A 13,306-nucleotide genomic window follows, 5' to 3' on the forward strand; every position below is an offset into this window, starting at 1 on the left:
TTTCCAACACCTCCCCCCTTAACTCAAAATCAAAACAAAAAATTAGCAAAACAAATCCAGCTCATAATATCAAACTACAAGCTACACAAGCCAAAACAAAGGGCAAATTAAAAACACCAGCTGTCTAACTAAACCGTAACAAAATCTTCCGCAGTGCCCTGCTCTCACCTATCACATTCTCCCTCCAGGTAATGCAAGTGGCCCAAGGGGCCAGGAGGGTCCTGCCAAGGTGCGTGCCACACAGCAACAGCGGCGGGCACACCCATAACAAAAATATAAAAGGCAGGCAACAAAAATACAAAGCATGCCTAACATTAAGCCCTGTAACAAATGTGCAGCCCAGCCACGTAGCGACGACAGCCATGACCACAACCAGAAATCTCCCTGGTGCTGGCGGATGCCCTCCGCTAGATGGCGCAAACGATCCAGATCTGCGTCGATGGCCGCACTTGCATCTGTAATATTGAAGCAGCACATACCCACAAAATCAGAACAGGGATGACCGTGTCGCAGCAATAAATAATCAATGGCTAAGCGGTTTTGCAAAACTCCTCGGCGAACTTCTCCCATCTCTTGGGTTAACAAGGCAAGAACAGTGGAGGTCAAATTCAAGGCCTTCGCCACAGTACAGGCAAGGTGTGCAACGGCATGGTAATTATGCACCACCAAACCAGGGAGGCCTACCAGGGTAAAAGTAAGGGCTGCTGCCTCTCGTTCTGAAAACAATGTAACATCTGCCTTACAGGTAGGGCTCAAGGGGATACTCTCCCGCCGTTGGCGAGGCCCTTTCACTATGGGATGGGGAAACAACAAAGGGGCCACACGGCCAATAGCACAGGGGCCACCTGAACTATTAGCTGGAACATAAGTAAAGGCTGTGCGGCCGCACAACAAAAACCATCCCAGGGGCAGCTTCATATGTCCATAGGCAAAGGATACATCCCTCTTATGGCGACAAACAAGCTCCACATTATCATGATTAACAGCAACATGCTTAGCATTAACAAAATTCATACACGTAATAGCAGCTGTCACATTAGCCAAACGAAACAAATACATACTGGCATCTAACTTATCTAAAGTGGCTCCAGGGCCCAAAGCATACAACTCTGCATAAGGTATATCCCTGGGGATACGAAACAACCAAGTGTGCTGCTGCAGCACCTCCAATTCAGTACACACACCCACAAAGCAGGTTTCCATAAGGGCTCCCACTGCAGGAACATGGGGCAGGCAGAAGGCCGTTGTATTTATGGCACTCTGCGCCAAAGTCAGCCAGGCATTCACTGGGGGTATAAGATCATACGGGGCGCCTCCCCTCACAAGGAGCGCCAAAACAAGCAACAAAGCAAAACCAGGCGAGGCTGACTCTCCGCATCCAGCAGAATAGGAGCCCAGACCAGGGGCACGGAGACTTGTGGGACGCGTTGGAGCACGGGCCATGCTGCACTGCCCGGAGCGCACGTCTCCAAACCTATGGGCAACAAAAGGGTACAAAACAATTAATATGCAATCACACAGAATCAAAAAAGGCGGGCAAAAATCCTGGCGTGGCCAGCGAGCAATTATTCTCCAGGGGCTCCGGTTCCTCGGCGTCTGGGCGCGTCTCATGTGGCTCTTCCGAATCTGTCTGTTGTTGCGCCCGGGGTTGCAGCCAAGGTCGGACCCATTTCGCCGGTATCCACCTAGGACCTGCGTCAGTGGCAACACAAGCATAACCCCTCCCCCACGTTAGCAAGTCAACTGGTCCTTTCCAAACTTGCTGCTGATAATCAAACCATTTGACCGAGGGTCGTGGGCTTGTACCCTGCTCGTCCCCGGTTATCCCACCAACATGTTTAATCGCGGGGGGTACTTGGCTGTCTTTCCCAGGCTGTAGCCAATTGAGCACATAAAGAGCTTTCAGCAAACGAGCGGCAGGCGTCTTGTCCAAAACGTCTGCCCTTTCACTCCGAATGCCCCCCTTCTGTCTCAAAAGAAGCGCCTTTAAGGATGCGTGGGCACGCTCAATAATAGCTTGTCCAGTAGAATTGCCAGGAACACCGGTAGAATGCTGCACACCCCATTGCGAAAGAAACTGGGCAGTGCGATGCGAAACATAACCTCCGCCATTATCAGTCTTAATGAGCGCAGGAACTCCCATAACAGCAAAACAGGCTTGCCAATGCTTAATCACATCGCGGGAGCTGGTAGAGGTTAATGCTGTTGCCCAAATAAAACCAGAAAAGGTATCAATGGTAACATGAAGATTGCGCAAGGTGCCAAACTCAGCAAACGTGGTAACATCAGACTGCCAAATTTGAAGGGACAAAAGGCCACGGGGATTAACACCAGAGACAAGGGGCAACACATGTTGTTGACAATCAGGGCAGGAGGCCACAATAGCGCGAGCATCGGTAATAGAAATCGCAAACTGGCGTGCCAAAGCACGAGCAGACTGGTGAAAAAATTCATGAGAAACCCGTGCCTGAGCAAAGGAGTTTGGAACTTGGGCAGCGCCAACCAAATGGTCAATCAGGGCATTGCCTTCGGCAAGACCATCCTGCAGTCCCGAATGGCTCCTAATATGCATAACAAAATAAGGGCACCGGCGAGCATTCAGCAAATGCCAAAGCTGAAAAAGAGCAGTCCACAAAACGGAATTCGTGACTCGGCCCAACAGGGACCGTTCCAAACGACGAAGCACACCCACAGCATACAGGGAGTCACTAACAATGTTCAATGGAGTATCGGGCCACTTTTCAAAGGTTCGAACAATAGCACGAAGCTCCAAAACCTGCAAGGAGCCATCAGCAAGAACAAACTCGTGGTGCCAGCGGTCGTCAGCAAACCAAAGAAGTCCCGCACGCTGAGCACTACCGCTGGCGTCTGTAAAAACGGTAAGGCCACCAACAGGACTGGATCGTAACATCAGAGCTTTCTCCAAGGGCAGCATAGTGGCAAAAAACCGATGTGGGGGAAAATGGCTACTAAACTGACCGGCATAATCCATGGTGGCAAGTACAAAGGAAAGGTGAATAGTAAGCAACTGAGTCACGGTAGCATCATCAAAGGGCAGGTAAATCACGTACGGATCCATGCCCGCAATGGCTAACAAACGCTGTCGGGCCACTCGAATGAGATGAGCCACTGCATCAAGTCGCGTGGTCACAGTTGTAGCATAATGCGAAGGCGGAAAAACCCACTCAATGCCCACAAGTGGATCTAAAAGGGCTTCATGACACTGGAAAAGTAGGGCCGTCAGGGAAATATCCGTAGAAAAAATGGCCAAACAAACAGGTAAATCCGGATAAATGCGTCCGGAGTACCGTGTGGCCAACTTATTTGCAATGGTTTGCAGGGCAACATGATGTTCAGCTTGAAGAGAGCGAGGCTCATCCGGGGCACGACCACCCTTGAGCAATGAAATGAAGGGTGCAAGATCCTCATTTGTAATACCACAGAGACCGCGAATCCACTGCAGGTCACCCACAAAACGTTGCACATCATGTAAATTACGAATATCCAATTGAATGGTTAAGTTCTGTGGCCGCACAATCGAATCGGTTATCTCCATACCGAGATACCGATACGGGGCTTGCTGTTGAATCTTTTCTGGGGCAATGACCAAACCAGCCTTTTGCAACACAGAGTCAATCTCAGCAATGGCTGGTTCCATGGGAAGGTGGGCACTGGTAAACAACAAATCATCCATGTAATGATAAATAATCCAGTCAGGATGTGCCGCTCGCAGGGGCGCTATGGCCCAAGCAACATACAACTGACAAATGGTAGGAGAATTTTTCATACCTTGAGGCAGAACAGTCCATTGATACCGTTTAACAGGTTCCGCCTTATTGACAGAAGGCACGGAAAAGGCAAACTTCTCTCGGTCCGCAGGATGCAAAGCAATGGTAAAAAAGCAATCCTTGAGATCAATAACAAGCAAGGGCCATCCATGCGGAAGCATAGTAGGTGTGGGCAGCCCAGGTTGGAGGGCGCCCATGTCCTTCATCACAGCATTAACAGCTCGCAGATCTTGTAACAAACGCCAACGCCCAGATTTTTTGGGTATGGTAAAAATAGGAGTATTCCAGGGGCTAAGGGAAGGTTCAAGATGACCCTTAGCCAGTTGTTCCTGCACAAGTTCATGTACTCGGGCGAGCTTGTCTTTGTGCAGCGGCCACTGAGCGACCCAGACCGGTGTGGTGGTTGTCCATTCCAGCTGTAGGATCGGCCGCCCCTCAATGGCCGCTAGGCAAAAGGTGAATTCTGCAGCACAACGCCCCACTGACTTAAACAATCTCGACCTAACAGCCAAATCGGAGCCTGCATCACGTAAGGACGAACCTTCGCGCTCGTGGCCGGATCTTCCACATCAACAATGGTAATAAAATCCACACTAATGCGAGTCAACTGAGTCCCGCCAATCCCGCTCACAGGCGTGGCGGCATCCCGCAAAGGCCAAGACTCCGGCCAAGATCGAGAGGGGATTATAGTCACATCGGCCCCCGTGTCCAAGAGGGCTTCATGAACAATCTGTCGCCCATCGGACCCCTGGAGGCGAACAGTTCGAATGGGCTTACGCGGAGTAACTTCCATGGCAAAGGCAATTTGGGGAGGTCCGGTAGATCCAAACCCCCGAGACCCACGGTCAATCTGGGTCGTCCTGGGCACACATCCCTTAAAAGGTATCAACTGAGCCAAACGTGTGCCAGCAGTAATGGTTATAGGGGGACAAAGGGCACGTACCATAATTCCAATATTTCCCGTATAGTCAGCATCAATAAGGCCAGGCAAAACGAAAATACCTTGTTTTGATGTTGACGAGCGGCCGATCAAAAGGGCACTCAGTCCAAATCCTAAGGGGCCGTCAGTATTAGAAGGAAAAACATGAACTTTGTCATCCTCTATGACTGTGTCTGTCGCTGTGGCCACATCCACTCCGGCACTGCCACGGGTTGCTCCGGTGAGGCGTTCCAGGCAGCCGGATTGGTGGCTGGAGGCATTTGTGTCGTCGCGCTCCTCCGAGGGGCGCTCTGCGGTCCGTTTCCCGGCAGCAGTGTTCCATCCTTTCTGCGGCGCGACCAACACTCAAAGGCGCGATGGCCAAACTTATCACATCGTGAACAAGCGCCGGTAGCGGCTTTCGGCGACACATCAGGGGGTCGCTGCCCACTTTGCACAGGGCAAGTCCGCCGGATATGTCCGGGCTTTCCACAACCAAAACAGAGGCCGCTTGACCGGGCTGGCCTTCTGGCCCCTCGCTTCCGCCCGATCAGAGGTTGCAATGCAACGGCCAGTGCAGTGGCATGTGCCTTAGCATGAATTGTAGCTTTATCCGTTTCTTCAAACATAGTAGCCCTGTTACACGCCTCAATCATTTCCATCAGGGTCGCAGTTTTTGGCAAGGTGGCTAGTATGCGGCGGCAAGTGGAGTTTGCATTCTGGGTGGCAAGATCAAGTCCAACTGCGGTTCTGGCCTCCGGCGTCAGATTGGGGGATCTATCAATAGCCTCTCGGAGGCGATCCAAAAAGGTGGCATAAGGTTCCAACGGGCCTTGTGTAATTTTAGCATATGGAGGGGCCGGCTTCCCCATCTGTGGCACCGCTTTAAGGGCAGCCAGAGCCAATTCCTGTGATTGCTGCAGGATTCGGGGGTCAAGGCGGGCTTGCAGATGCGGGTCAACAAATCGGCCGGTCCCCAAAAACATATCAACGGTGGCTACACGCCGAACATCATCATCCGGTAAATCCAAATTGCGAACAAGGGCCAAATCAATTCTTTTAGCCCAATCATCTTTCCACAAAAGTCTCTGGGTAGGCGTAAGAAGCATATCAGCTAGCTTAATCGCATCATATGGACACATTGCCTGTGCGGTAAACACCTGTTCAATTATAGATTGTACATACGGATTATCTAGTCCATAAGCCATAATCAATTTCTGCGCCTCACGAATCAACTTCCAATCCAAAGGAGCCCACTGCCGACGATTAGGATGTTGAGGGTCTGGTGTGAGCACTGGAAAAGCCTCAGGTGTCAAACCCTCAAGGATGGCTTCTTTTAAAACTCCATGCCAGCGCCGCACCGGATCTGGAGGGTCCCCAGTTGAAGGGTCCCCAGGGCCAGGCGGGGCGGAAGGATTAGTCGGGTGAAAGCACTCGTGAAGATGCGAACGCGATGATCCAGGTGGAAAACCTTGCATTTGATCCAACTTAGTATAAATGTCTTGTAGCTGTTGACCCTGGCGCTCCATCTCCTTATAAAAGGCGTCAGACTGAGTAAATTGGGTAAACGTAGTCAAATCAGGGTATCTCTGCAATGTCTGTAATGGCACATGTTCCGTCCGAGCCCCCTCTGCTTCCCCGCAATCGTGACACCCCCAGACCCCGTGGACACGGCATGGCTTTGGGGGGGGTGCAGACGGCGAAGCTATCTCCATAGGCTCGGGCGTATCGGGGGGTAACGGAACCGTAGCAGGATCAATCACATCGGGGCCAAGGGCCACATTGGAGGGTAGTGGGTCCATAACAGAGGCAAAATCATCCAGGTCGGGAGCCAAAGGTATCACCGTGGGCTCGCCGCCGAAAAACTCCCGGGCTCCAACCGGCAACACAGAAGGCACTTCGGGCGGTGGGTGGAAAATCTCAGAAACAGCCGCCTGCACTCCTGCTTCGGCCGCGAGAGTTTCCACTATCTTCTTCGTTTTGTCCCATACTGGGCTCAGGGAGAAGGCTTCCTTATCGCCCTGAGCCACCGACTTCCAAAGCTCGGAGCCTAGCCGCTCCCAAACAGTTGTATCAAAGATTGTACTCGGCTTAACGAAAAGTCCCCTTTTCTGTCCCCACCGTAGCAGGCGGGATAACGTGTCAGAGGGGAGCCTTTCTCCCTGCCGTTCCGCGATGCGTATCAAATATTCATGCACCGTTTTTTCTTCCGCTGATGCAGCGGACCCCATGTTAGCCGCTCACCTCTGAGCTCAGATGCGCCTCTCCTTTGGACGCCCGGGGGCCGGCCCTTCTCCAGCACTCCCCGCCGCGGCTCGTCCGCCTGGGTCAGGCCACCGACACTATCAGCATTCGATTCGAATCACGTCGGGGTCACCATTTGTCGCATCGCAGACGGACCTGGACAGATGCTCAACAGTCAGTATGATTGGATAGCAAGAGTCAATTTATTTCTCTCCAGCATACATCTTTATACACTTGAAGCAGGCAAGCAAGCAATTGCTAATTGGTTAACAAAATACACATAAGCACTGCTACAACTTCATAGGATAACATTATCCTAGACAACCTTCTAAATTTATTATCCTATTATGCCTGCTAGAGGGAAGTTAGCCAAGGCCAACTTCTCAAAACAAAACTCACAACCTAATTAACCCAACCTGAAAACCTAAACATCTCAGGCTTCCCACACTACCTCCTAAAAACCTAAACATCTTAGCTTCCCACACTACCAACTGCCAAGCTAGCAAAACATTTTCCAACAGGAGAAGATGGGAGAGGTGAGAATTCAGGCCCTCACATTCATGGAGAAACCCCCATTGCTTATTAATGGAACTGCTGTTAACGACGAGATGGTGACAGAGATCAGAGGCCGATAACGCAGCCGCTGCAGGCAGAGCCAGCCCCACAGGGCTGCTCCATGGGGAAGGGCGACTCGCTGAGCTGGGCTGTGAGATGGAGCCCAGGATCAGTGACATCACTAGAGTCCCCGACTCCTCCCCAGGGTCAGGGTCGCTCTAACCAGAGGAGACGCCACCCCCAGACTCCAACTCACCTTTGAATCCCAGCAGCACCTCCTGCAGCATGGCACTTTGCAGAGAGAAATCGCTGAGTCTCTTCTCCAGCTCCGCAAACGACGGCTCTGGCTTCCGAAACGTCCCGTCCTCCCTGCTGGGGAAAGGAGGGGTGAGAAACAAGCCTGAGCCCCAGACCCTGAGCCCAGCAACCCCCAAACTTCACGAAACCTGGATCTGAGCTTTGTAGCCTGAGATAGTCAATGTCAGGGTGAGTCACCTCAGCCCTGTGCTCCCCAGAGAGACGGGAAGTGGGGAGACACTCGAGCAAGGAACGGAGACATTGTTCAGGGGCTTTCTCAGGGACGCTCTGGTTCTGGGGGGGGCAGAGCCACCCCCTACACTGGTTTACGGCAGGAACAAGGGGCACCAGCACGGGGATCATGTGGAAGGGAGGAGACACAGACCAAACAGTGGGCAGGTCCTACATGCTGACAGTGGCCACAGACAGAGCCTAGGGCTCCAGCAAGGAATGAACGTGGGCCCTTTAATGCCAAAACCCCCCAACCCTTCAGCTGAAGCAGTAACCTGGGGCGTCCAGCTCCTTTGGCAGAGAAGCCCACATTGCCCTGTCCTTTACAGCCAGTGGCCAGGGCATCAGGTTAGGACTCTGTGCCCTGCTCCATTCACAGCAGAACACCCACTGCTCTCCATGGGACACCCACGTACAAAGAACAAGGGGGGAATCTGCCCTTCGTATGGGAAATAAAATTTTAGTTCTTAGTATTTTCCCAAGTCTTTGTCTGTCACTCTCAGTGTCACTCAGGAGGAAAACAGCCCCTTCCCGGACACCCTGTAGGGCCCTGCTGGTTCTTCCCTGTGTTACCCTGCCTTTCCCACCCTCCTTTCTCCATTTCTCTCTCGCTTCCTTGTCCTTGTGTCTCTCCTCTGTTCTTCCCTCCCTACAGCAACCCCCTATTCCCACCCCACAAAGGCTTCACTCCCGCCCCCTCCCTGTTCCACCTGCTCGAGTGATCAGCCAGGAAACACTCCTGCCATTTCAGTTGACACCCCGCTGACATTAACAGGGGACAGGAGAGTTCACGCTCTCAGAGCTACGGCTTCAGGCTGCTGGCAGCCCCAGCAAGGCAACACTGTCTCCGTTTACACTGGGGAGGTGCTGCGGGCCGGCAACTCACTTTAACAAATGCGAAAGCTGAGATGCTGCGCCCTCTGAGTACGTGACGCGGCCATGTCAGTCCAGGAGACAGGCCTGGTCTGTCCCATCGGCCCTGGGTCTAGCAGCCCTGCTGTGACCTCATGAGCAACCAGCAGGGCCGGCTCCAGACCCCAGCGCGGCAAGCACGCACGTGGGGCGGCATTTGCCGGCAGGGGCGGCAGGCTGGGCCGGTGGACCTGCCGCAGTTATGCCTGCGGGAGGTCCACCGGGACAACCAGACCTGCCGCAGGCATGACTGCGGACGGTTCGCTGGTCCGCGGCTCGGCTGGACCTCCCGCAGGCATGACTACGGAAGCTCCACTGGAGCCGCCGGACCAGCCAACCGTCCGCAGCTGCGGGAGGTCCAGCCGAGCCGCGCGACCAGCGGACCCTCTGCACTCATGCGCGCGGGAGGTCCGCTGCTCCCAGGGCTCCGGGGCGTCTCCCGTGCATGACTGCTTGGGGCGGCCGAATATGTAGAGCCGCCCCTGGCGACCAGACAGTAACCGGCTCGTCTCCTACCCGAGTCAGCCACTAGGGGAGACAGAATCACACGCTCCCAGGGCAGGGGGCAGCTTCCTACTCAGTGCAGTTATCAAACCTAACAGCCCATTGGGGGGAGCGAAATGGAGCCCAGAACTTACCTGCCCCCAGCGCTCCCAGCACCCTAAAAAGGAGAGAAAGAGGAGGCCGTCAGGGGGAATGTCCCTGGGCGGGGAGGCCTCCTGCTCTGCAGGGGTCACCACTGAGGCCTCAGGCAGTAGGGGAATTTCAGGTTTACATTCCCAGAGCAGCTGCCCCCCACCAGGGACTTTCCCCTACCAGCCCCAGCAAATCCTGCGGGCAGGTCCCACTGTGGAAATCTTCTCCCCAGGCACTTTACAGGCAGAAGATATTTCTCTGCATTGAGAATCAAATTCCCCCCAGGGCTGAGAGACCCAGAAGGCCCCTGACCCCACTAAACCCATTAACCTGCAGTGACAGGGGCCTTAGGCCTGGCTCAGGACCTCAGCATGTTGGGGGAGGGGATTTCACCCTCCAAGTGCAAATGCAGAGAGACATTTCCAGGAGAGAAGATCTTGGGGCTGCAGCATCCAGGACTCCCAGGGCCCATCCCTGGCGCCGCTGCCAGACTCACTGGGTAACCTTGGGCAGGGCTCTGCCCCTCCCTCTGCCTCACTTTCCCCATTTGTCCCATAGGGATAATGCCCCTGACCCCACTCTGTAAAGGGCTTTGGGGTCTAGAGCTCAGACGCGCCTAGAGAAACGCTGCGTATGATCATTGCAATGACAGCCTGACCTGCAGGGGTTGGCTCAGCGGCTGCTGCCCCTTCTCTCCTCCCCTCTCGCTGAACAGGGAAATCTCCCAGGACAGGCTGCAGACGCCCTCATCCCTTCGCTGGACAATGGCTCTCTCTAGCTCCTCCAGCCGGGACAGCAGCCGCTGCTCCTGCTCCTCCAGAAACCCTCGCAGCTCCTGCCACTCCCAGACGATCTTCTGCCTCTCGGCTGCCGTCTGTTTCTGCAACAGGGAGAGGGCGGCTCAGTAACAGGGGAACATAGAACATAAGAACGGCCAGACTGGGTCAGACCAAAGGCCCATCTAGCCCGGTTTCCTGTCTTCTGACAGTGGCCAATGCCAGGTGCCCCAGAGGGAATGAACAGAACAGGGAATCATCAAGTGACCCATCCCGTCGCCCATTCCCAGCTTCTGGCAAACAGAGGCTAGGGACACCATCCCGCTCATCCTGGCTAATAGCCCCTAAGGGACCTGTCCTCCATGCACTTCTCTAGTTCTTTTTAGAACCCTGTTAGTGTCTTGACCTTCACAGCATCCCCTGGCAAGGGGTTCCCCAGGTTGACTGTGTGTTGTGTGAAGAAATACTTCCTTTTGTTTGTTTTAAACCTGCTGCCTATTCATTTCATTGGATGACCCCTAGTTCTTGTGTTATGAGGAGGAAATAACACTTCCTTATTTACTTTCACCACACAAGTCATGCTTTTATAGACCTCTACCATATCCCCCCTTAGTCGTCTCTTCTCCAAGATGAACAGTCTCAGGCTTTGTCTACACTGGCACTTCTCTCCTGCCAACAAAGAGCAGCTACACTGCGCGCCTGTCAGCAGAACGGCTGTAGCGGCACAGTCGTGTGGTTAAAAGCTGCGGAGTGTAGCCATAGCCTCAGTCTTATTAATCTCGCCTCATGCGGAAGCTGTTCCATATCCTTCATCATCTTTGCTGACCTTCTCTGAACCTTTTCCAATTCCAATATATCTTTTTTGAGATGGGGCGACCAGATCTGCACACAGTATTCAAGATGTGGACATACCATGGATTTATATAGAGGCAATAGGATATTTTCTGTTTTATTGTCTATCCCTTTCCTAATGATTCCCCACATTCTGTTTGCTTTTTTGACTGCTGCTGCAGATTCAGTGGATGTTTCCAGAGAACTATCCACAGTGACTCCAAAATCTCTTTCTTGAGCGGTAACAGCTAATTTAGACCTCATCAGTTTATGTGCATTTGATATTATCTTTTCCAATGTGCCCTATTTTGCATTTATCAACATTGACATTTATCTGCTCCATAACAGGGGAAAATCATAAATGCACCTGGGGGCGGATGGCAGAGTTATTTACCAGAACACAAGATCTCTGGTGGTGGGGGATGGGAAGTTCATTTATCCCGGGAAGGGAGGAGGGATCAGGACCGGAGTGAGCTGTACATCACCTACAGGAGGGACACTTCTCCCCAAAACCTCATCAACGTGCACTGAGCCAAATCCTCCATCTCTGCAGCCCACATTTCATCTCCTTCCTCCCCATCCCCCCAGGAGCTAGAAAGGATCCCTGGTCACTGTGACATCCAGACAGCCCGTGGGCAGGGGCTCCGGGCTAACACAGACTGACCCTCTCCTGCCCAGCAGCCTCCTGCGTCCTAAGGGCATCATGTTACCCCCGTGTCTGACCCTGCAGGCTCCCTGGGCTCCAGCGGGGATGGGTCCCTGGCTGAGGCTGGCAGGGTGGGCCCTGCATTCATCAGGTCATTCTTATGCCAGGCAAACCTAAGTGGCGGGGGGCTCTGGGCACCTACCAGCAGCTCCTCACTCTGCTGCTCCTCCTCGGCTTTGGCTGCTTCTCTCTCTTTTCCTAGAGGGGCCAGATGCTTTTGTGGGGCCTCCTGGAAGAAGCAGGGGAAGGAGGATTAGAAACTGCTGCAAACCTCCCAGCTGCCAGATTTCAGGGCCCGTCCTGCCCTGCAGACACCTGTGCAGGGTCCCTGGGACTCAGACTGAGAGGAGCTGGTGAAACAAGGAGCAGCTTTTCCAGAGGAAACGCAGGGCCCCAGGCTGCAGTGACAGGGGTGCAGCCCAACCCCCAGCTCCCCGGTGCCTCACCCACATCCCAAGCAGCCAACTTCAGACAGTCCCCCACTTTCCCCAGCGCCAGCCCCCAAAGCTCCCGCAGGGCCAGATCTGAACATGGAGCCCCCCAAACATCCCCCAGCCCCGACCCCCCAGCACACCCCTAACTCCCAGCTCCCCCCCAGCCGCTCCCCCCCCAGCCCTGACCCCCCAGCACACCCCAAACTCCCAGCTCCCTCCAGCCACCAGCCGCTCCCCCCCAGCCCTGACCCCCCCAGTGCATCCCAAACTCCCAGCTCCCCCACAGCCCCAGCCCCAACCGCTCCCCCCAGCCCTGACCCCCGCAGTGCACTCCCAGCTCGCCCACAGCCCCCATCCCCAGCCGCCCCCCCTGCCCGGCTTTGACACCCCAGATCTGCCCCCAGGCCCAGCCTGGGCTCTGAGCTCTGCAGCCGAGCCGTGCTCCGGCCCCTCCTGCAGCTCCTGGCCCAGCCACTCCCGGGCTCCATCGCCCCGGCCCCGCCCCGGGCAGCCTTCCAGCCGCGCGGAGCTTGGAGACCCCCCCCAGGCAGGGGGCGAACCAGGCAGCCGGGCCCGGCCCCCCCCAGCAGGAGCGTGTCCACCCCACGTGTGTCCCTGCCCGCCACCCGGGCCCTGCCCGCCCCGCACTGCCTCCAGCCCCACTGCGCTGCCCTGCGGGCTGCAGGGCTGGAGCAGCCCCCACGCTGCGCTCCCGGACCCGGCCATGGCCCCGCTGCCGCATAAAGGGATGGGGGCTGGGACGGGAGGGCGGGAAGGGGCGGCTCCTCCCGGGCCCCACGCAGCGGGGGTGGGACACGCGGGAACCCGCCTCAGCCCGGAGAGAGCAGGAGGGGGTGCGGCTCCCCAGGGGAAAAGCGGAGGCAGGACGGGGGCTGCTGAACCATCAGACTCAGGAGCCCCCGGGCAGCGTATTAACGTGCCTCCCGCAGCCATGTGCCGCTCCCGGGCACTGCGCA

At 55.0% G+C, this 13,306-nt stretch overlaps 1 protein-coding gene across 1 annotated transcript; it reads right to left on the reverse strand.

The window, feature by feature from the left end:
• Positions 1-313: 313 nt before the first annotated feature.
• On the reverse strand, positions 314-7,380 carry LOC123357356 (the record flags this gene model as incomplete). Its single annotated transcript, XM_045000609.1, has 2 exons — positions 6,952-7,380; positions 314-1,474 (listed from the first exon to the last, which is right to left on the reverse strand). A coding segment is annotated over exon 2 (1,130 nt), but the record flags the coding sequence as incomplete, so codon positions are not given.
• Between the last annotated feature and the right edge of the window lie 5,926 nt (positions 7,381-13,306).

The sequence above is a fragment of the Mauremys mutica genome, unplaced genomic scaffold, assembly GCF_020497125.1.
Source record: "Mauremys mutica isolate MM-2020 ecotype Southern unplaced genomic scaffold, ASM2049712v1 000539F_np12_subseq_1:119545_obj, whole genome shotgun sequence".
Lineage (NCBI taxonomy): Eukaryota > Metazoa > Chordata > Testudines > Geoemydidae > Mauremys > Mauremys mutica.